Genomic DNA, 23,408 nt, shown 5'->3' on the forward strand with positions numbered 1-23,408 from the left:
TATCGGTGACATCTCACGTGACGACCCTAACATATTTGTTTGGTTGCAACCCTACAAATCAGGCTTGATGGGTTCATGTGAGATGCCGGGAGGTTATCTAGTTGGAAACCTAAAGCTCCTAGTGTCCGTCTCTCTTGCAACACATTTAGCTTGAGTCAAACCCTCAAATTTGAAGGCCTCACTCGGACTGACGGAAAGATCCACGCGTGTCAGTATAGACAAGCTCTGACACAACTACTTGCTTTTGTATTGTAATCATGTTATTATAACTCAAGTATGCCCGTGCGCATAAATATCCTCATCTTATTCCGCTATTTCAAGAGAGAGAGAGTAGGCATGATACATATCTGCACGTGGGTCATTCAATGCTAGCGGTTTTCTCTCCAAGATTGCATTTGGAGTTACAGCAAATTATCATAATTATATCTTAATTTTTTATCATAATGGAGCCCTTAAAATTATCACAATTCAGCTTTTTATATACAAAAAGGATAAATTCTGAGGAAACGGACACACATATGTCATCTCCTCGCAGTGCCTGAAACCTGCGCTCCGTTCCTCCCCGACCCTAGCTAGGGCTTTGCCTCCTCTCGAAACCCTCGCCCCCCGACGATCGGAATTGCCCACCGGCCGGAACGATGCTGCCCCCTCCTCGCCGCGGCCCGGCGTACAAGACGAAGCTGTGCGCGCTCTTCAGGAACGGTCACTGCGACCGCGAGTCCTGTAGCTTCGCCCACGGCCCCGATGAGCTCCGCCGGCCGCCTTCATCCCGCCCCTCCTTCCCGCCACACCACGCCGGTATGGATAGCCCTTTCACCCATCACATCCCCATTGCACTCCTGTTCGGTTGCTCGTTGTTCCTCTCCGAGATCCCCGCCCCGGGGTTTAGGGTTTCCGGCGTTCGGCAAGATGCGGGGAGGGTGGGATGTGTGGAATTTCTCTTCTTGTCGTGGTTGGTAGGCGTAGATCTATGGATATAGGGTACATGCAGATTAGGTGTTGGGAAATCAGAGTGTGAGGTAGATGAATGCATGAAAGATTAGGTTTTGGATCCTGCCAAGAGTGGTTGTTCTTGAAAGCCAGGTGATTTATGTCATAGCAGAATGAAATCGATCTGACTGAAGAACATGAGACATTACGAGGTGTTGTTCTGCCACGCATAAAAAAGAAAAGAATAAGTAACTGCAAATTTCTGATATGTTATGGTTGCAGTAGGAGATCCAGTTAACTGGATGGGAGTCATGATGAGCATTTGGCCAAGCTAATGGCTAGCTAGGCCGTTTGAAGGAATAGTACATCTGAATTGGATCATTCATGGATGGCCTTCCTTGGAGTATTTTCTTATATTATCTGCGACACCACCTGGAAAAGCGATTTTGGGCTTGCTTCATAATTCTTGTGATTCACATGTTCCGTTGTCTCTCATTTCTTTTGTGTGTTTTACTGTACTTTTCATACTAGTGCTTGAATTGAACATCAGCTGCTGCAGATAGAAATAATTCTAACAAGTGGAAGCTTGTTGCAGAATTAGGTGGCATTCTTACTGGTTGTCTTTTGTTTTAACTGTTATTCCAATTAGCAGATTCCTGATCAAACTTGTTAGACTCAACTGCTGCCAGAGGATAATGCGACCTTTTTCATAGATTTCTTCGACTGGCATTTGGCCCATTTGTCATGACTATAAATACTTGGGCTGTATCAGAAGGTGAACCTTTGAGTGTCATGGCCTCCACCGGTTGATGCCCATAATATGTTTGATGTGCTATCATATGGCAGAGTCCACTGAATGACTAGCAGATTTTGCAGTGGATTGAATTACACATCTTTCGACACTAGTTTCATTGGAAGTATTCTTATTACTGGCAATTTCAAGTTTTTGCCAGTCCTCACAAGTTGTCGCCAAAGATATCTGGATAAATGGTAGTACATATATTGGGATTATGGCAGACCTTTCTTCATCATAATTGCTGCACGGACTGTTTATGGAGCTTACGTCCATTTCACTTCAGATGATCATTGGTATTATCTTAATGGATGCATCAGTGGTTGCTTATTGTATCTTGGTATCTGCATGTGTATTTTTTTGGCCCTGCTTTTTTGTGTGTGGCTAATGACATATCCTGGAGCCGCTGCTACTTCTTGCTAATTGATTAATCTTGTAGCTCAAGGTTGTGGTAAGCTTAACAGGCTTATGGGTGTCCTTTCTCTGCATCACTCCTTTTTTGTTTTTGTTGCCATGCGTTATTCCTTGTGTAAAGCTTGTAAACTTTCCTTACTTCTAGGAAGAAGAGATTATAGAGGTGGTGACTTCAGAGGAAGGATTGAGAGGAGGTTCTCACCTCGTAGGAGGCATTCCCCTGGAAGAGATTTCAGGGGTCATCGTTCCCTTCATAATCGAAGACCAACTTCTCGAGAAAGAGGTAAACAAATTCTCTCTCTCTCTCACGAGCTGGTGGCGTGCTAGTTATTCTACACATGTGCTGTTCAGTTTTATGAACTGATTATCCCTGTTATAAGCTCATTTTCTTCTTATTTTAATTGCAGAATCTAGCTTTTCACGGTCTCCCAGCAGGAAGAGGTATGTAATGCATATTCTTAGTCAAAATTGTGATTTGTACTCATATCATATTTTTGCTTAAGTATTGTTTCATTATCTAACTTGGTTGTATTATTATTCGATTTTTTCAGTTCTTAGTTATTGTTAAATCACTATTTTGATATGCTGGAGCTGAGATCTGTACAAGTTATGATTTGAAATTCTCTATGTCACATCATTTGTGCTATTATGAGCGACCATCAAAGATTTACTGTACTATGTAATATTTATTACATTGAAAGAACCCTCACCCGATGATAGTTTTTTGTATTTTTCCTGCAGATCAACCTTGATGACATTTATTATCTACATCATATGTCTTTATTGTATATGCATAAGCATGTTTTTCCTGAAGGCCATGCAAGCTCTGTGGAAGCTATATTTTGTGGCCACAACTATTAAATCATCAACTCATCGTAATTGTGTTATTTGTTGACAATCATTTGATGCTACTGCACATAGTTCCTGTTTTCCTCTTCTAGTTGCCTCTTTAGGCAAATTGCCCAAATGGAATGTGGTACCTCTTTACTGCAATTTCATTGGATTTGTGGGTTTACTAGATTTGTTTTTATCTGTAATTTCCTCTTGAATATGTGTGTGGTCATGTTTATCCTGTAATTTACCTTTCCACATTCTATTCCTTAATCTTTCAGTGAGAGGAGACATGACAAGAAGACTGATGATGGAGAAACCAACTCGCCGAAGAGTTTGAGTGTCTCTGACAATAGTGATATGAAGAAGGACAAATTCTCAAGTGGCGACGAGAAAGAGGATCACGAAAAGAAGGTATGGAGTTTTGAACTGTGTAATTTAATTAATAGCTGACACAGTTATCTTTGGCACATTCTCTCACTGATATAGTTATGAAAATTGATTTTTTCTATATGTGTAGCTCAAACAAATAAGATTGGATATGGAAGCTTTGCGTGAAGATAAATCTCACCTTGAGGTCAGTTCTTGTCTCGAAGCTTTGTACAACATGCAGTCAGATTTCTTAAACTTTAGTTGGTAATACATTAAAGGCTATTTAGATTGTTCTTGTCAAAAGTCTATTTAGATTTCTGTAAAACATATCTTTATAAGTATAATATTTTAGTATATTTATAAAGATGCTTATGCTTGGGTTATCCGGTTCTACATAGTGTAGATTGTTATTAATCTATGGTTGAATACCAATCATCTGTTATTTTTATTAATTCATCCATTTCAGTCTTTGCTTACTACTCCCTCCGATCCATAATACAAAGTTGTCCTAAATCCAAGGCACTTATTATGGATCGGGGGGAGTAGTAGTTATTATGGCCAATTTAGTGCATCTATTGGTGTTATATCTAGCAATTATGAAGTCTAAAGATTTAATTCATATGATATTAAGACTGCACATGTCCTAGTCCGGCTTTATTTAAGAACTTAGTTTCTGGAAACTTCTACATGCTGGTTAAGTATTTGCCTATTTGGTTATGACCTAATTGTATCTGCAACTAGTGTTAAATTTATATGCCACCGAGAAGGACCAATTTAATGCACCAGGGCTGATGTCTAACATATATGATATATCCATGTTTGTTGCTTTGTACTACTACAGTCGTTTTTGTTACACAAGTTGGCATCATCTATACCGTTGTTTGGCACTGCAAATGTGTGATGTGGAACATTTATCCTTTACAAGAATGCATATCCTTCACAATGGCTTGGTGTTGTAGAATCTGAACTCTCACACAATAATTGACCATGTATTTTGTAGATTGTTTTGGATGAGAAGATTGATGAAATGCGGAAGATTTCTAGCAAAGTAAATGACCTTGATCAGCAACTGCAGAGGGAGAAAAATGAATGCCATAGGTATTTATAAACAATGGCAAGTCCTTTCTCTTTATTATATAAATAGCTTGGTGGTCTTAATATTATACTGTTTGCATATTGTTTTCGATCCAGGATGACCTCGAAAATGAAGAAGTTTATAAAAGCTCATGGCCGTTTTTTGAAAGCCCAGGAAGAGTTGAAAAGGTGCATACTGCTTTCGTCAACGTTAGAACTTTTAATGGAAATACATTGTTGGTTTGAGTCGCAGCACTATTTTGTATATTGGGATGGCTATGAATTTATAGTTAATTGATTATGGACTATTGGAATCGTGCAGGTCACAAGCTCGCTTTGAGAGACTTGGTGATTTGCTTGCTTCGGATATTTTGAAGCGCGGTGCTAACGAAGAAGTTTCCAGTGTTCATGCTGATGAAGATCTAAATGGTTCTTATGAAAGGAGTCCAAATACGGCTGTTACTAAAAAGAGATCAATTCCATACTCAACTAGTGATGAAGCAAAAGCTGGTAGGTAGTTTAGTTTCTTGGGGAGATTATATAGTCCTGAAGAGCCTATGATGATTGTTCATATTCTTCTAAGAGTTGGTGATCAGTATAGTGTGAATCTTGCTATTTCGTAATGCCCATTTTTACCTTCCATTGGCATCAGAATGTGTGTTTAAGCTTTTTGTCACTAGCTAAAGTTTTCCCCTATGTTAACCTTACGCATTAAGCGGCTTTTTTTTATAGAAACAATGGAGTACATTTCTCTTTCACATTGGGGATAATTCTTTTCCGTACATTTTTTTGAAGAAATATCTTCCTTTTGTATTATGTATGTATACTCACGTCTAATATTTTGTCCTGTTTCTCAGCGAAGAAAAGAAGAGATCGAGATTCTGATACAATCACTAGGTCAGATAAATATAGGTCAGAAGGTGATGCTACAGATTTTGATAAAGCAAGCAAGGGGAGTGAGGCAACAAAGTCTATATATTTAAAGAAGAGACTCTGGGAAGATGAAAAAAACAAGCTTGGAAATGTAGTTTCTTCCGCAGATAAGGTGCATAATTTTTCCGGTGCCATATCAATTTTGTGATAAAATGATCGTATCATGATTGCTTGCTTGTTTCTTACTAATGCTTCTAAATAACATGCCAACCTGATAGCTTTCCTTCATCATAGAGTTGTACATATTGACAATGATTCATGCTGATGAATTCTGCATGTTACAAGCGGATATTGATTCAGTAGATACATATTACGAGTGAATACAATGATTCATGTTGATTAATTCTGCAGATTAGTAATGCTTACTTCTACTAATTGATAAGTCAACCTGATAGCTTTCCTTCATCTTAGAGTCATGTCCATTGGCAATTATTCATGTTGATGAATTCTGCATCTCACGAGCAAATGCTTGATTGAGTAGACATTTTTAAACTTACAGGTCAAAGATTCTCCAGTCAAACATGCTTTGCCCTCCACCGGTATGGCTGCTCATGCCTTGTATGATCTTAATGAGGCTATTGAGCTGGATGATAGACATGAAACGATAGATGCGTTGCTAGAAAACGATGCTGATGACAGAACTAGATCGCCTGTCATGCCCCCACAACCTCCACCAGTGGTCCAAAATGCTTATGAGCAGGTGACTACTACATTTGCATCCTCCTAGAAATCCCCAATCTGTCTATACATACCCACGCAGAAATAGCAAGACATTTGCCATTTATAGTATCTTCCCACCGGAATTCCCCCCATTTCGTTCTCAGCATCTGCTGAAGAAATATGCTCACATTCTGCCCTGTTACTTTCTGCCAGTATGAGGACCTGGACGAGGAAGTGGACGTGGAATAAGAGGAGTCGGGTGGTCAACCAACCAGCTGCAGCCCGTGAGACTGGAGACTACTATTAATTAGCATTTCCATGTACAAAGTGGTTATCTATATTTGATATGTATATGGGGAATTTAGCTTATTATCCAGAATTAATCCTTCTTTTGTAGTGGCATATCGAGCCCTGGATACGGTCAACTATGTGGAGCCTTAACTTATTTCGTGAAATGGTAACCATGCCTCTTTTTCAGTGACACAGTAATGCGCACTTGCGCTTTGCTGTTGGTGATTCCTCCTTGCAAACGGTCAACTATGTGGAGCCTTAACTTATTTCGTGAAATGGTAACTATGCCTCTTTTCCAGTAACACAGTAATGCGCACTTGCGCTTTGCGGTTGGTGATGCCTCCTTGCAAACGGCAGCCCAGTGGTGGCTAAGCGTATGATTGCTGCCTATTCTTATTCTTCAGTTGATAAACATATTGTATGCACGCACTGACGCACTGAGGCTACGTGTTTACCAACTGCTGATGTTTACCATAGGATGACATCAAGTCTTCAGTCTTTCTGGCCGGATGCCACTTAGTCCCAGCACAATCTCACCGTTCAACTCTGCATTTTTTATATTTGAGATGAAATCTTGCATCGACTCCGGCTACTCCTGAAAAGGGACACAAATAGGTCGGTGCTAGCAAAACGGGCATCTTCTCAACTTACATGTGCTGCTTCTGACTCCCACAGATCGTCATGACGAGTCGTTCGACACGTAGCAAAAACCACACAGCCACATCAAGATTACTCATGTACTAATTTGATAAAATTGGGTCAACACATAGCAAAATCTCACAGCCGCATCAAGGTTCATGTGTACAGCAACATCAAGATTCAGTGTATTACTCCCGTAGTACTCTAATAACTCCTGTAGTCCGTCACCAATTCATGTTCCACGTACTGTTAATTGAACTGATATGAGAAGCACTACTAAATGGCATAACATATACTCCCTCCATTTCTAAATACTTGTCGTTGTTTTAGTGCATAGCGACACAACTCTAACTGACATGACGGAGGTAAGGCCGGCATAGTTATATATGCCGGCATCATAAAATCAAACTAACACTCATCCCAGGCGTATGTCGGCATGGCTATTTTGTCTTTTGAGTTTGCAGGATAAGGACGAGCACCTTGATCTCGGCTATCACTCGGCGATAGCCGAGATCTCTCAACGGTCTTATTCTGACCACGCGGTGCAAAGTAAAGCGGCGGCATCATCATCTCAGGAAAAGCGGTTAGCGCCTACGTACCGATGCCAGGCAACTGCAGAGAGGAAGCACCGAAAGAGAATATCTGACGGAAGCCGGCAGAGGATAGCGGTACTTTCCGCAGGGTGCCAGGGAAAAGTAAAGTTGTCTTGTCCCCTACGGTGCCACCCGGAGGGAACCAAGCCGCATGCCCGGCGGGGCCCAAAGAAGATGACGTTAGACTCGGCCCACATGCCGGTGTGACATGGGCGGCTTATAAATAGAACCTTACCCTTCTGTAGAAAGGGAGGGTGCACTTAGACATCTAGGGTTTCTCCTCCTCCTCCTCCTCCTCCTTCTTTTTCTTTTTCAAGAATACAGCTCAAGGAGCGCCATTGCAGAGCTTCTCTATTTCGGCTAATACAACAAAGTAGGAGTAGGAGTCTTACCTCGGCAAGAGGCCTCCGAACCTGGGTAAATCCATGTGTGCTTGTGCAACTTATGCGTGTTTCTCTTCACGTCCTCCCTCCTCCGGATCCTCCATCGTCCATCGGCCCCAAGTTAAGCCATCTCATGACATCTGCCGTGACACCACCACGACAAGTATTTAGGAACAGAGGAAGTATTGCATAGGCTTTAATTGGCTTGCATAACAATTTCTGGAAATTAAGAAATGGAACTTCATATCTGGGCCTATAAAATGTAGTGATAGGCTAGCTAACAATGTAATGTTGTGCAGTGCTCCAGGTTACTACTGACCAGCCGTATGGGAAATTTGGTCAGTCACTGAATATGCACTGATAGTTACTGCAGACTTGTTTCCCATACTACTGACCAGCCGTATGGGAAATTTGGTCAGTCACTTACATCATTGAGAAAAAGGACAGAAATAAATATATCCTCACAGATATAGCACTCATGCTATTTACCCAGTAGAATCATCTCTGGCTGTCAAAAAGAAGGAAAAAACTGCGCACATCTCTGAACTCTGAAGGTATCGCAGATTATGTATGCTCTTCAGAAACCAATTGGAGCGAAAAAGCTTGAAGGCAGACTGAATGATCCATAGACTGCTGATGCCTCAACATCCTGTCGTTGAAGCAAGTTCAGTGGTCATAGCACAATGAACATCTACTCTTGTACGGTGTAGGAGTTTGCGATTGAACATTCAGCTACGGAGTAGTACCTGTCAAGAAGGAAAACGAATATTGAGGAGCTATCCGGCCCATATTTGGCCTCATGGGCCATGGCCCACCTGCTAACAGATCGATCCATGTCCCCCACCCCCCTCCGGCGACCGCGTCGTCCTACTCACCGGTCGACATGCGCGCCGCCTCGCCTCGCTGCCGCGGCCGTCTTCATGGCCTGTAGGCGGTCAAGCCGGATGGCCCCAATCCCAAAGAGACGCGGCTCGTTCCTCCATCGCCGCCGCCCCTCCTTCCCACAGTCTCCGGTCCGTTTCGCGCATTCTCACTAGTTCAGTCATCGAGGATTCATTACACTCTGAAACTTGTTACAGGATATGCAGTTTCGAAGATGGGGGAGGAGCGCGCGTTCAGACGCCTGCCATTCGAGATCTTGACCATGGTTGTGGGCTCCTGTCATGATGGTCCAGAGTTCCAGGTTCACCCCCAGGTAATGGCTGGCCGGTAATGTCTTGGGACTGTCCTCCTCTCCTCCCATTTGATTTGAGCGCGCTAGCTACCTGGGCAATGCAGCTGCGAGGACAGTCTTTAATTACTTCGTGCTGACGAACATCCATGACCACCAGAGTGGTCTGGCTAGCTAGTACTACTGTAATTACAAACTGCTGTTGTTTCCCTCACAAGACGACCCCAAGTCTTCTTCTAGGTCTTTGTGTGCATAGGCCAGTCCCCCCCAGACTCCCAGTACCATCTCAGTGCCATTCTTTAAGGCCACTCCCAACTGCACATCATAGATTGGTAGATAGGTCCATTCAGCACCCCTGCAGCTTGCCATTTCTTGTCAATGCTAGACGCCGCAATGGCCCTGCATAAACTCTTCCACATCTCAATTTTCCTGCTACTATGCACAACAGCCATGGCGACGATCAACCCGGAAGCGGAAGCACTTCTCCAATGGAAGTCCACTTTAGTTGGTGCCAACTCGCTGTCCTCGTGGTCGATGGCCAACTCTACCTTTTCTTGGTTCGGTGTAACTTGTGACGCCACCGGCAATGTTAAAGAGCTCAGCCTTCCCAACACTGGCCTCAACGGTACGCTCGACGCCTTCTATTCGGCAGCTTTCAAAAACATCACCAAGATCGAACTCAACAACAACAATCTTGTTGGCACCATCCCAGCAAACATATCTCTGTTGCTCACTCTCACCTCACTGGACCTGAGCAGCAACAATCTTGTTGGTGCTATTCCTTACCAGCTCAGCAGGCTACCAATGCTTGTCGATTTTAATCTGGGGAATAACCACCTGACCAACCCAGAATATGCCAAGTTCTCACCCATGCCCAATTTGAAGGTCTTATCTCTAGATCGTAATGATCCCAATGGCACCTTCCCACAATTCATCCTCAACTGCACCAATGCGAGAATGAGGTCACTCGATTTATCGTGTAACAACTTCTCAGGGCCATTACCAGATTCATTGCCGGAGATGGTCCCCAGGTTGAGATATCTAATTCTTTCCACTAATGGATTCTCTGGCTCGATACCTCACTCGCTCGCGAGGCTACAAAAGCTTGAGATACTACGTCTCTGTGAAAATAATCTCAAAGGAGGAATCCCAGAGGAGCTGGGGATGATTTCCGGATTGCGCAGTCTTTTGATGTACAGTAACTCACTTGGTGGGTCAATCCCAGCCTCACTCGGGCAGCTTCAGTTTCTAGAGGAGCTCAACATCAAAAACACTAGTTTGGTCTCGACAATTCCACCTGAGCTGGGTAACCTTACTAGTCTCAGGTACATGATCATGTCACAGAATCAGTTATGTGGAAGTTTACCACCATCTTTCGCCAGGATAAGAATTGAATTTTTTTGATATACATGGAAACCATATCAATGGTAGTATCCCGCTAGAGATGTTTACAAACTTGACCAAGCTCGAGGTATTTGATATGGGAAACAACTCATTCAGTGGAAGCATCCCATCGCAGATCAGCAAGTCAAAGATGCTGGTGCTCTTAACGCTCTCTGGCAATTACTTCACCGGCTCCATCCCAACGGAGGTTGGCAGCCTGCCAAACTTGCTGCTTTTGGACTTGTCCAAGAATCACCTTTCTGGAGTGATGCCATCTCATATCGGCAATGCAACATCTTTGGACTACTTTGACGTCAGCACCAACCATCTTGAGGGCGAGATTCCGGCAACTATCTTCTCGTTGATAATCCTTGTTTTTCTCTCCTTGTCTGGCAACAAGTTTACAGGTGTCATTCATGATACCGACAACAAGCAGTTGCCTGATGTCAAAGTGGCCAACAATAGCAGCTTCTTGGGAGAATCTCTGTCTTCCTTTTGCCAGTTAACACTTTTGCAACTCTTGGATCTGTCAAGCAATCATTTGTTTGGGGACCTCCTGGTTGCTTGTGGAGCATGAAGGAACTACAATCCTTGGATTTGTCGAGCAATGCTTTTGCTGGAGAAATTTCAACCTCGACTTACTATAATTCTCCACTGAAGTCACTGCACCTGTCAAACAACAACTTCACTGGTTGCTTTCCAGCAGTGTTGAAGAACTTCAGAAGCCTTGTGGTATTGGATATAGGGAACAATAAGATTTCTGGTGAAATCCCCTTCTGGATAGGGGAAAGCAACCCTTTGCTAATGATTCTCCAACTGCGATCAAACCTGTTCTCTGGAAGCATTCCCTGGCAGATATCACAGCTATCCCAACTGCAACTACTTGATCTAGCTGAAAATAACTTTGCAGGTCCCATACCAAGGGGCCTCGTAAACCTATCCTCCATGATAAGCCCATCCATGGTTAGACCAAAAATAGAAATCCCAAAATTTTACCTTGGTCTACAATCATACTACATTGATATAATTTGGAAGGGGCGGGGTCATACTTTTCAGGGAAGAAATGTACTTTTGGCTGGTATTGATTTGTCAAGCAATTCTCTCTCTGGTGAGATCCCTTGAGGGCTGGCCAATCTTAGAGGCCTCCAATTCATAAATATGTCAAGAAATTATCTTTCTGGTGGCATCCCAAAAAATATCGGTGACCTAACTTTTTTGGAATCCCTTGACCTTTCATTGAACAAATTATCAGGTCCTATTCGTCCTAGCATATCAAACTTGATGTTCCTCAACACTCTTAATATCTCCAACAACCATCTATCAGGAGAGATACCTGCAGGAAATCAACTCCAAACACTCGATGATCCCTCAATTTATAGCAGCAATCTGGGACTTTGTGGGTTTCCCCTGAGCATCCCGTGTATAAGCACCTCTCCTTCCACGACTGCATTGCCTAGGGCAAAGGAGGAGCATCTAGGACTCAAAACCATTCGGTATTCTGTGATTGCTGGAGTTACCTTTGGCTTCTCGGTATGGTTCGGAGCATTGTTCTTCTGCAAGTGATGGAGGTTCACTTTCTTCAGCTGCATCGATGCCATGCTGCAGAAAGTTGTTTCGAAGAAGAAACACATTTGACAGTACATGAGGCTGTAGTATTGGATGGTACCGTGTTAATCGATGTCTAGTGGTTAAAGAAGATTTAGGCACAGTAGCCCATCTTTTCTGTTTCTGTTGCCAATAATAAGTTCCAGTGGGCAAACTTAGTTGTAAATTGCTAAACAGGCTGCAGTTGTGTCTTTGTAGGCAGCAGACAAGGTTACAATTTGTGCGTCTTGTGCTATTTTGGAACACTCTCTTAGTCTCTTGTGCTTGAATTATCCTGCTATTCAGAGTTGGGCACTGCTGAGAACTATAAAATGTGATTGCCTCAGTTTCCTATGACGTAAATTGGCTTTTAGTTGTTATGACAAGACCAATTTCCTGCAGACTTGTATTGGGCTTTGATTATCTGAATTTGTGAGTTGCAGTTATGTCTGTTTTGTGGTTCCCGTTTATACATTTTCAGAGCTTGCTAGTGCCCATGCATGCAGCCGCGAATCTGTGTTCTCTTGGTACCTCTGTTCATATTTGAGCTTCAGAGATGTAAACTTGTGTCCTGTTAACTCTGGGAAACCTGTTTATCTCCCGTCATAGTCAGGGAGAGGGAACGCCGCCCATGGTCTACCGGAGAGCGCAGCCGCTGGAGGCCCTGAGCGGAGGGGCTGTCGCCCAGCTCTGACAAGGGGGGCGGAAGCACGGCAGTGACCGGTGAAGGTCCTCGATCGGCGAGACGGTGACCATGCCTGGTTAACGCTAACAAAAGGTAATCTAATTTTGTGTTATCTCTGTCCGTCTTGTAAACTAGAACAAGAAAACCATGACGAAATATTAAGACGCAAGCGAGAAAATTTTACTGCGATATTTAGGTGTGTTCGATCTTTTATATTTATGGTTATAAGTTGGTAACTAAAACCAGAACATTGTTTTAAGGAGAGAAAGGATCCGCCTAAATTTTGTCTTCCTCAATCCACTACAGTAGCTCATCGTTGCTACCGGCGCAGCTTTATTCCTCGCACCCTTACAGGTTACGAGTGGACAACTTTAGCATGACAGGACAGCACTAGGTGTTCAATTCTATTGCTAGTTCCAACTTCAACTATGGCCGTACCCGATCGTCCTTGCCTACCCACACTTGGTTGTGGCCACGATGGGGCTCCGGACGCGATGCCTCCCGCCCGTGCCAGGGTCGGACCACTCAATGCTGCCGAAGACGTAGTCGGCGGCCGCGGCGGCGTCGTCGTAGACCTCCAGCGTCACGGTGAACCCCTTCTCCTCGTACATCTTACCAAAGCTCAGCGTGCTAGGCTCCACGGTGACCTTGATCCCCGGCGGCTGCATGACAGTGACTCTGTACATGCTCGGCGTCTTCGCGTCCAACACGTTCATCACCCGGCGCTTCACCGTGACCGGGTTGCGAGCTGAGAGGCAGACGGCGGTGATGGACGGGTAGTTGAGGTCCTCGGGGCGGAAGCGGCTGCTGCACTGGAAGGGGCTGACGACGCCGGCGAGCAGAGAGATGAGGCGGAAGAATGCAGGGATTGGGAGCAGGGCGCCCAGACCCAGGACGTCGACAAGGGAACTGGGCTTCGTGGTTGAGCAGAGGAAGCTGGCGTACTCGTACGGCGTGATGTCATACACCAGGCCCGGGTCCAGGGCCTTGAGCGGGTTCACGTGCCCGGCGCCGTAGCCGAACGGCGTGGCCGCCGCGCCGCTCTCTTCCTGGATCTCTCCGCTGTTGTTGTTTGCTGCAAACAAATTAAGCAAGCCACAACAAATTAAGCAGTGACAGAGAACGAGTTTGAGAATGTATATAGAGAGAGTGATATTGTGTCTCACTCACCGGTGGTCATGATGGCGGACTTGATCATGTCGGGGCTCCATTTCGGGTACTTGGCCTTGAGCAGGCCGGCGATGCCCGCCACGTGGGGGCACGACATGGAGGTGCCGGACAGTATGTTGTAGGGGGCACGACGGTCGTCGGAAGGCAGGCCGGTCGCCGAGACCCCCTCGCTGTACGCCGCGATCACCTCGACGCCTGGCGCCGTGATGTCAGGCTGCATATATATACGCCGAACCGATCGAGCACATCAATAACAGCATTGCTAGTAAGCGAATTCTGAGATCATGGGAGTGGCAGTAATTAACCTTGAGGATCTGAGGAGTGATGGTGTTTGGCCCACGGGACGAGAAGGCCGCCATCACCGGTGCCGGCTTCACACCAAGCTGTGCATCCATTGCTGTGATGAATCCGACCGGCGATCTAATTATATTAAAACGTCGTAATGTTTGATTAGTGAGCCACCATCTAGCTAGATCCATGCATATATGCAGTATCTAATTAATCTGATGCACCGTGTTTACGATTCAGACTGGAGGTAGGCGAAGAGATCCTTGCACTGGGAGAAGGAGCAGTGCGCCGCCGGGATGACATGCGGGTCCGCGACGGTGCTCTCCCCGGTGCTCTCGTCGTTGCAGAGGACCATGCCGACGCCGCCGGCCTCCTTCACAACCTGCCCCTTCTCCATCCTGCCGTTCACGCCTCTGGTGCACACAACGATCTTCCCCTTCACCTTTGCCTGGTCCAGGGAGCCAGGAAAGCACAAGGTCCTGCACTTCAAATTGGTCAATTTGGTGGAGCTAGCTTTACATTGATGATCATCGAGTAATCGATCCTTACGAGTTGTCAGTAGATTCTGTGGCACTGGCCTTCTCCCCGCTGATCATCGGATATTTCTCGCCGGCAGCCAGAGTGCTGTTTGATAGACTTCGTCCCTGCAGACAAATTAATTGCGTCAAGAGTTAAACATATATATATACTCCATATAGGAATTACTCGCTGATTAATAGATTAATTAACCTTGATTGTGGTATTGGTGGCTCCGAAGGTGACTTGAGCCGGGAAGTCTCTGTCCATGGTGCTGGCACCGACGGTAAGCATCCATGGAGCCACATTGCTGACCGAGCCGGGCACCGGGCCGTCGTTACCGGCGGAGGCGACAACGACGACCCCGTTCCGGACGGCGTACAACGCGCCAATGGCGAGGAGGTCGGTGAACAGGTCCGAGGGCGGCGCGCCGATGGAGAGCGAGAGCACGTCCACGCCGTCGTGGACCGCCGTGACAATGGCCGTGAGGACGTCCATGCTGGAGCAGGTGTCGGGCAGGAAGCATGCCTTGTAGGACGCCACGTAGGCCCGCGGCGAGCCGCCCTTGGCCGTGCCGTTCCCGTGGCCGCCGAAGACGCCGGCGTTGGGGACGAAGCCGCCGCCGGCGGTCGACAGCGTGTGGGAGCCGTGCCCGACGTAGTCCCGCGGCGAGCTCAGGTCCGTCTTGTTCAGCTTGCCGCTGGTGCCGTCCTGGAAGCTCTCCACCTGGACGGCCTCGCTGAAGAACCTCGCGCCGATCAGCTTGCTGCATGTCAGTGAAAAATGCATATATGTGAGATATGTACTGTGAGAAATATACATATATGTTACTTCCTCCTCCGTTTCATAATTCTTGTCAAAATCTAGACACTTTTTAAAAATAGATACATTCATTTTTCGGCAATTTTGAAACAAGAATTATGAAACGGAGAGAGTAATTCAGTAATTAATTTCTCTTATTGGTTGGGGTTAATTACTTGTTGCATCTAAAGGTGGGGTCCTTGCCACGGTCGCATCTGTCGCCGAAGCGCCATCTCCACGGGGCTTCCAGGCCATCGTTTCCGAAGCTCGCAGATGTTGGCCATACACCTTTTTTGTATATGCAAATGATCGGAAAAAAAAGAAGTCAATGCAGTGGCGTATAATTATAGATTCTAGCCCCGACGTAATGAACTGTCAAGCGTTGTCAGGTTTGAGTTGACTGTATATTCGGACATGTTACTGCAGAGATATGCTTAGAATGCATGGGAATGTATCATGGGGGCAACAGATTATTAATTACGAGTATAGTTTTCTCGTGCATCTCAAGGCCCAATTAATCAAGCATTTAGGTCCGGATTATTAGGATCCAGGTCCAAGCTGCCAACATTGTCTTTTGAAAGTACATAGTGACCGATGTAAGAAACATACTGTATATAGAACGGCTCGGCCAGCTACAGAGATGATAATTACCCGTGTCGACGTTTGCAATGACGACTCCCTGACCATACTTGGCAGTTTGCCCCCACTCAGGGTTTGTTTTGCCACCTGACTCGAGCCCAAGGAACTCCCAGGAATGTGTCGTCTGGGGCTTGTAAAGCTTGTCAGGGATCACGGCCAGCACCCCAGGGAGCTCTGAACAATTGATTGGTCGACACGTGCCTCAGTCAGTGATCAAGAATTAAACCACCCAATTAAGCAGCAACTAATTAAACAGAAATGCGAAAATCCATACACATCACGGTAGCGTCTATGTGATGCACGATCGAGCTAGAGTATGTACGCATGCAAGTGTAATTAAGTATAAGAGGCAAATTAAGTAGGAGTCTTACTTAGGAGGCCTGGTACCAAACTATCGCTGATCAGCAACACGATCGCGTTGATGTCGTCCAAGCGATACAATATGCTGAACCTGCAAACATTTTGGGGTGCGTCCAGACCAAATTTCAAATGGTAAGCATCTACTGCGGTGCGTACTTAATCTGGTCTTACTTACACTGGAGTGAGTCCATTTAGCAGAGAAGATGCAGAAGCCAGGTCATCGAAGAAGACGCAATAACTCTGCATCCATGCACAAATTAAAGAGAGAGTAGTGCATCTATTTATTAGAGAGATCAACAGAGAGGAAGCATGCACAAAGTACTCGAAGAAAGTGATCAGAATACATGTGTACTGTGTGACAAGATGCATGAGAGTGATTGGTGAGTTTGCCTTTGGGACAGCGGACGCCGGTGTGATCTGCAGCGTGAGGAAGAGCGCCAAGGCGAGCAACAAAACGCGGCCTGATCCCCTCCCCATTGAGCGTTTTGCACTTGCACTGCCCCCTCTGGCCCTCTCCTCTTACTCGCGCCATTGGATTTATAGACGCCATGCAAGGTCGTCAAACTGCTGCTCGGTAGCGAAGTGTTTACTGGATCGACTATTTATTTATCTTCTCCAGGAGGAACAGTACCACCCGACGTCAGATAATTAGACAAGATAACCAGCTAGGCATGCCGCATGCACGCGTAGGGAAACTGATGAGCCTCCACATGCGGGCAACGTGCAAGCAGGGTTCTCAAGATCCACGAAATCGGCGCAACATATGACATGGACAAGCATCCACATGTATACATTGTCAGGTCCCCGGAGTCTCCCTCGATCTCACAATCTGTGGACAAGAAAACTCAGATTTCAGTGGACACGAACAGCAAGACAAATCAACAAACACCTCACAGGCACAGCTCGAAATAAGAACAGAGCACACACGAGAAATTGGTTTCCAGTCCTCCCATCGATGGGTGACCTTCCTTCTTGCTGTTCAAATTGGTTTTCGGTCCAGTTTTCCTTATAAATGGGACCGATTCTCTTCTTCTTAATGAAATGCAGGAACTTCATGCCCGTTTAAAAAAAAAACCTTTCTTCTTGCTATTCAAAGTAGCTACTCTCCCAGGCAAAACGCTGGGAAGATTTTTACACTGGGCATTCTCTTCCGGTGCCTCTCAGAGTGAGCTATACGCTGCTCCTCTGTTCTCTCACACGACGTCGCCCATACCCTGTCCACTGTACATGATGTGGAGTAGTTTTAGGTGCGTCAACAACTACAGTGGCTCTAGTCTACACGGTTTGACTATTAGCCCTGCTTTACAACTCAACACTTACGAGTTTGTTTAAAGGAAGAAACTAACATAACAGGATTAATTTTGCTAACATACATGCTTTTGAATTGACAGACAACGAGGTCTTAGTAGCATTGCGGAGGTACCAAGTTAACTAGTCCTGATTTTATAAAGTGCATTTTTATGTTTTTCTTCAACTAGTTCGTTTGAGCTAATAGCTAGGGATAAGATAACATGGAGTGAACTCAGCAAATGTCAACGGAATCGAGTCGAGCTTACTTCAATGATCACAACTCAGCCGTTGGAATGATGGGCGCCTGATTCAAGTGATCAATATAATCATATTTTTTTGCGGGTAATATAATCATATTTTTGACCAACCTCGTTAACAGGCCAGAGTTTCCTGCACTTCATCTTGAAGAAAAAAGAGAAAACAATACCGAAAAACCGTATGCCAAATTCTCCCAAGGTAGTGACATTTTGATTATGCACACCACAGGAGCCTGTAGAGATTTGAGACGGAGGAATTAAGGTGTGAAGCTGAGAACTGACAGACAATCAGGAGAAATTTCGGATAAGCTGTCTGTCCCAGTGAGAATGTTATTTTTTTTTCTATTTTGTGAGGGCAGCGAGTGTCATTGTCAGTGTTGTATGACAACATTGCTCCAGGAGAGCACCTGTGCAATTTTAGTCCATGAAGGATCATGGACTAGAATTCCAATGGCTTCAAGGCGGTGTCTATATCATAACTTTTCTCTTGTCTATCACTGCATCGAGATGCAAAGCGCTTCTGCGTTTCTCGGAAAAAAAAGCTGCTCTTACAAAAACAACAGAAAAATTCAAGCACATTAATGTGTTCGGAAGCAACAAGGCGCTAAATTTTACAGCAGACCCTTAGGAATAGAGCAGCATCCGAGCTGGGTTTTGGCTCCTAATGGGACACCAGGAAGAGCTGCACCGTCCTCGTCAACGGCTACCAGAAATGAGTTGTGCTTCTAGGGTTCTTTTCCCAGGAAACTGTCGGTGGACTGCGGCTTCGCCCTTATTCTTTGGTTATTTGTAGCCAGCATAATTCGGATTTTTTTCTGTACTAAACAACTGTAAACAGAGAAGATAAGACACAAGCATAAGTATCCAAGAATTACGTAAAATTGTGTGGCTGCACTCTTAGGTATTAACAGGATCAGGAAATATATAAAAAGGTGATGAAGAAATATACATAACTTAAGGAAATTGGTCTTGCAGAAACAACAGCTATATAAAAGGAAACGACCAAACTCACAATATTCAGATAATTAAACCTAATGCAAATCCTAGGAAGTTTGTATATCATGATAAGTTGATAAGAACATCCATTTCTGTCCACACAGGACAGTTTGCACTTTATTGGGGAAGGAAAACAAAGAGTGTCACGACAGATAGTAAATGTGAGAAAACTTAGAAAAACACTGCACAGTAGGAGGCAGAGTGTTGTATTGTCAGGTGCGTACGCTTCATCCTCTGCAAAACATTATGTTGCATGGCATCAATGCAACCGAAGAACGAAATCCTCCAGATCTTCCAGAAAAATAACGCTCCAAACCAAAGCCAGAAACCAAAGACCATTCCAGCAATCACTGAGTAGTACAGCCACATCGTTTCAAGCTCATGGTGCTGTTCATTTGCCCCATCCAGCACTCTTGTACAACTCGAGTCATTTTTACATGGCATGCTCAATGGGGGACCACATAGTCCCAGGTTATTGCTATAAATCGAGGGGTCATTGAGTGTTTGGAGCTGATTGCCTCTAGGTATCTCTCCAAATAGAAGATTGTTGGAGACATTCAGAGTGCTGAGGAACATCAATTGTGATATGCTTGAAGGAATAGGACCTGTGAGCTTGTTCCAAGACAGGTCAAGAGACTCCATATCTTTCAAGTTACCAATGTTATTTGGGATACCACCAGATAAATTATTTCTTGACAAGTTAAGGAATCGAAGGACTCGAAGGTTTAGCAATTCTGCAGGGATCTCACCAGAAAGGGAGTTGCTTGATAGATCAATACCAGTCAGAAGCATAATTGATGTACTGAAAGTATAATCTCGTCCTTTCCAGATTATATCCATCTGACCATTTTGTGAATAAACCATACCATCGAACCCGTAAGTTTCATCATAGAAGCTGCCAATTGAAATGTTTGTTGATATATACATTTCTGGCATTTCCTCCATGTAAGGGAAGTTGCCAAAACTCATTGGTATGGAACCTGTGAGATTGTTTTCAGCCAGGTCAAGCAACTGGAGATGAGAGAGTTGTGATACCTCCAAAGGAAGGCTTCCATGGAACATATTTGATCGTAGTCGTAACATTCTTAGCAAAGGGAGCCCTACCCCTATCCACGAAGGAATTTTGCCAGAAAACTTATTGTCCCCTAGATCCAAAGACATTAAGTTCTGCAAGTTATTTATAGCAGGTGGAAAATATCCTGTGAAATTGTTGTTTGACAGATGCACATATACTAGTGAAGAAAGAGCTCGTGAAGAAATAAGGTTTGTTGAGGTTGGAACTTGTCCAGCAAAGGCATTGCTTGACAAATCCATGTAACTAAGATAAAGCAAGTTCCATAAACAACCAGGGAATACTCCAGATAAGAGATTGTTTGACAAGTCTAAGACTTGCAGATTACGTAGCTGACAAAAAGCCTCGCTAATACCTCCAGTGAAGGTGTTGTTTGCAATATTGAAAACGGCCAAGGTCTGGTTTGAGAACCACTCGAATGGGATGTTGCCACTGAGATGAAGGTTGTTCCCAACATCAAACTCTCGCATATTCTGCATCCTCGAAATGGAAGGTGGCAAAGCCCCAGAGAGCATGTTCCACGACAAGTCCATAAGCAGGGAATTAGAAATGTTACCGAGCTCCGCTGGGATTCGTCCAGAGAACATGTTTCTCGACAGGTCCATGGACACGTGAGAAATAATGTTACCAAGCTCCTTGGGGATTCCTCCAGAGAACATATTCCATGACAGGTCCATGAACACGAGATTGATAACGTTACCGAGCTCCTTTGGGATTCCTCCAGAGAACATATTCCACGCCAGGTCCATGACCCTGAGATTAGTAAGGTTACTGAGCTCTTTTGGGATTCCTCCGGTGAAATTATTCTCCGCAAGACTGAGTTCTTTCAGATTTGCAAGTCTTGAAAAGGACTGTGGTATGAACCCTGAGAACATATTAGAGGACAGATCAAGGAACACTAAATTTGGTACCATGTGGTGCAGGTTCTCTGGAATCGAACCTGAGAAGGCATTGTGTGACAGGTCGAGGTCAAATATGCGGTTCTGGATGAATCGTGGGAATGTACCATTTAGCTGGTTACCATTTAGATATAAGAACTGCAGGCAGGGCATAAGAGAGAACATGGTAGTATCCAGGTTTGTCAACTGGTTATTTCCCAGATATAACCCAACAATTCTTGGGAGCTTGCTGAGTTGGTAGGGAATGGCACCAACGAGATTATTGTTTGACAAGTCAAGACTTGTGAGGGTGAGCAACAAGGATATGTTTGATGGGATGGCACCAAAGAGGTTGTTGTTCCAGAGTTCGAGGAGAGTGACGTGCTGGAACACTGCGGAGTAGAAGGCATCGAGCGTGCCATTGAGGCCGGAGTTGCAAAGCCTGAGCTCAGTGAAATGGCCAGCAGCGTCACACTTGACGCCATCCCAAGAGCAGGTTGGCCTGGCACGCGACCACGAGGACAGAGAGCTGGAGTTAAGCAAAGTGGACTTCCATCGAAGCAGTGCTTCTCCTTCTGGGCCAACTGCACTGGTCATGCATAGGAGCACAGAAAGAGCCGAGAAATACAAGAGATTGTATTGGAGTGTCATGGCTGTAGGGCGTTGGTGGATGAGTTGCAAGTTTGTTTGCCCCAACAATCGAGTAGCGAGTATATAATATAGAGCGAGAAATTGCATTGTAGGCAGTCCTCCACTCCAAATGGTCTGCATCTGTGTATGAACTTTATATATTTTATCAATGTTATTAGTGTATACATATAATGCTGGTGACTGGTGAAGAGAAAAGGCAGCACTACGGGTTTGGTGCTAGTTAAATTAATGTGCACTTAGACGAGATTGTACTAGTCAATTGCCCACTGACCATAACTACAAACCGTCATTTTTGACCCGCCATGCAGTAAAGAAAATATAACAGTGGAAATGCATCCTAACTGCGAACATGACTCTTTCTTCTCCATATATGAAATGCTGAGATAACAGCAAATGAGGTCCCACATATACATGGTGTGAAATCGCTAGAAGATTACTATTACTCCCTCGTTTCATATTAATTGGCACGTTGTACTAAATCCGTGTCAATTAATATGGAACGGAGGGAGTACTAATCAGACCGGACGATCAATCTAATTAAGATCTGGCTCGGGCAATTGCTTGTGGCATAAAGAAGATGTCTAGTAGCCTGGTGCGATACCATAAGTCATGCAATTACATTTCTTAGCAATTCCCCCAAATCAACAAAATGAACAAGGAGGCCGTGAATTAATTTCTCTATTTCCTAAGACCACTATAATTTGCATTACAATCCATCAATTACAGAACAAATCATGAAATCAAGCATGTTGATCAGCCGAGCTAAGAAAGGCCTACCTCATTGAGAGATTGCATTTCACCACTCACCAGGAAAAGCAAGGTTTGAATAAATCGATTCCTTAGCCGTGCGCGCGGGACTATCGACCGGGAGCCACGACGAGGGTCGTGGAATGGGCGCGTGCGGGGCCTTAGTGGGAGGCGAAACGCGGATCTCTGGCGGTGCTCGAACGGCGCGCGGCGGCGGGGCGGGAAGGAAGGACGGCGAGGGCGGCGGTGCTGGCGAAAGAGGCGAGGTGCGCTGCAAATGGCAGATGATAACGAAGAGGTTGGTAAAATCCGACTTGGGCCAGAACCAGTAAAGAGGGCCACTAAAGATAAGATCGGCCTTTGGGAGGGACTGAGGGAGGTACTCAGTTGTCGTTTTCTTGGAGTAGTTTTTTTCCTTCTTTTCAAGAATCCGTGACTTATTGCAAATACATTGTTTCGGATCATGTACACGAGAAATTATAAAGTACCGTCTATGACTAAGAATTATAATAAAATGTCTTGAAAACATATTCTTCATCAAATCAACTTTTGCAACACGAAAAACTGTCCACGGTTTAGCCGAAGAACTGCAATTAGACTATAGAGGCGACATTGCTACTCGCATCTCTACATGAACTTTGACTATCTTCAAAAGTTTTAAAAAGCCCCTTGAGTCGCTCTAAAAAGATGGGAAGCCATGAAGGTTGAACGTAGTTAAGCTAGAGATGATCCCTTAAACATGCAGATTGTCGAACCATATGATTTTCGGCAGAACGTCAGATAATGACTCTATAGCCACAAGATTATACCAACACCATGACACACTAACAAAAACTCATCAAATCCACAAATCCAAAATTCACAAGATAGACACATTGAACATTGAACATCTGGTGAGCCAAACTTGAAATACGCGTCTAACTTGAACTTGTCAGGTCACTCCAAATAATGGGCGCGACATGGCAGATATTTTAAAATATAGGGTAAGCACTGTCACAAATTAATGG

The 23,408-nt window shown here is 44.7% G+C and overlaps 3 protein-coding genes, 1 long non-coding RNA gene and 1 pseudogene across 7 annotated transcripts; 2 read left to right on the plus strand and 3 right to left on the minus strand.

Moving 5' to 3' along the window:
- Window positions 1–504: 504 nt before the first annotated feature.
- On the plus strand, window positions 505–6,564 carry LOC100843186 (zinc finger CCCH domain-containing protein 13). Of its 3 annotated transcripts, none has more exons than XM_003574771.4 (11): window positions 506–798; window positions 2,283–2,420; window positions 2,545–2,578; window positions 3,250–3,382; window positions 3,489–3,545; window positions 4,341–4,438; window positions 4,532–4,603; window positions 4,737–4,924; window positions 5,272–5,459; window positions 5,847–6,047; window positions 6,221–6,564. In XM_003574771.4, exons 1-11 carry the CDS (start codon window positions 639–641, stop codon window positions 6,254–6,256), a joined length of 1,305 nt encoding a protein of 434 aa, XP_003574819.1. In that variant the 5' UTR covers window positions 506–638; the 3' UTR covers window positions 6,257–6,564. The 3 variants fall into 3 exon arrangements, with proteins under 3 accessions (XP_010233847.1, XP_003574819.1, XP_024317305.1); XM_024461537.1 differs by having other exon boundaries at window positions 660–798; window positions 1,583–2,420; XM_010235545.3 differs by lacking the exon at window positions 5,847–6,047 and having other exon boundaries at window positions 505–798.
- Window positions 6,565–8,623: 2,059 nt separating this feature from the next.
- On the plus strand, window positions 8,624–12,653 carry LOC100838185 (annotated as a pseudogene).
- A 353-nt stretch (window positions 12,654–13,006) lies between these two features.
- LOC100838484 (subtilisin-like protease SBT5.3) lies at window positions 13,007–17,315 on the minus strand. Of its 2 annotated transcripts, none has more exons than XM_024461296.1 (11): window positions 16,901–17,315; window positions 16,686–16,750; window positions 16,522–16,601; window positions 16,163–16,324; window positions 15,688–15,799; window positions 14,924–15,476; window positions 14,744–14,838; window positions 14,437–14,673; window positions 14,212–14,326; window positions 13,907–14,120; window positions 13,007–13,811 (listed from the first exon to the last, which is right to left on the minus strand). In XM_024461296.1, the coding sequence occupies exons 1-11, from the start codon at window positions 16,985–16,987 to the stop codon at window positions 13,189–13,191; spliced, it is 2,343 nt and encodes a 780-aa protein (XP_024317064.1). In that variant the 5' UTR covers window positions 16,988–17,315; the 3' UTR covers window positions 13,007–13,188. The 2 variants fall into 2 exon arrangements, with proteins under 2 accessions (XP_024317064.1, XP_003570962.1); XM_003570914.4 differs by having other exon boundaries at window positions 14,428–14,673; window positions 16,901–17,314.
- Window positions 17,316–18,508: 1,193 nt separating this feature from the next.
- LOC112271619 lies at window positions 18,509–22,727 on the minus strand. Its single transcript, XR_002964939.1, has 2 exons — window positions 22,432–22,727; window positions 18,509–18,885 (listed from the first exon to the last, which is right to left on the minus strand). It is a non-coding gene; the product is annotated as an uncharacterized LOC112271619 (long non-coding RNA).
- LOC100838795 (probable leucine-rich repeat receptor-like protein kinase At1g35710) lies at window positions 18,527–22,432 on the minus strand. Its single transcript, XM_024461295.1, has one exon. It carries the CDS (start codon window positions 21,772–21,774, stop codon window positions 19,225–19,227), a length of 2,550 nt encoding a protein of 849 aa, XP_024317063.1. The 5' UTR covers window positions 21,775–22,432; the 3' UTR covers window positions 18,527–19,224.
- Window positions 22,728–23,408: the final 681 nt, after the last annotated feature.

Source organism: Brachypodium distachyon, chromosome 3, assembly GCF_000005505.3.
Source record: "Brachypodium distachyon strain Bd21 chromosome 3, Brachypodium_distachyon_v3.0, whole genome shotgun sequence".
Taxonomy (NCBI): domain Eukaryota; kingdom Viridiplantae; phylum Streptophyta; class Magnoliopsida; order Poales; family Poaceae; genus Brachypodium; species Brachypodium distachyon.

Bases quoted from the DNA above. Each gene is read 5' to 3' on its own strand.
- LOC100838795 (XM_024461295.1), bottom strand. From the start codon at position 21,774: ATGCAGACCATTTGGAGTGGAGGACTGCCTACAATGCAATTTCTCGCT.
- LOC100843186 (XM_003574771.4), top strand. From the start codon at position 639: ATGCTGCCCCCTCCTCGCCGCGGCCCGGCGTACAAGACGAAGCTGTGC. The intron at 2,579-3,249 runs GTATGTAATGCA...TTAATCTTTCAG, and splicing joins CGGTCTCCCAGCAGGAAGAG to TGAGAGGAGACATGACAAGA. The intron at 5,460-5,846 runs GTGCATAATTTT...TTAAACTTACAG, and splicing joins TAGTTTCTTCCGCAGATAAG to GTCAAAGATTCTCCAGTCAA.
- LOC100838484 (XM_003570914.4), bottom strand. From the start codon at position 16,987: ATGGGGAGGGGATCAGGCCGCGTTTTGTTGCTCGCCTTGGCGCTCTTC. The intron at 15,477-15,687 runs GTAATTAACCCC...ACTGACATGCAG, and splicing joins CCCACCTTTAGATGCAACAA to CAAGCTGATCGGCGCGAGGT. The intron at 14,327-14,427 runs GTAAACACGGTG...TAATATAATTAG, and splicing joins GCCTACCTCCAGTCTGAATC to ATCGCCGGTCGGATTCATCA.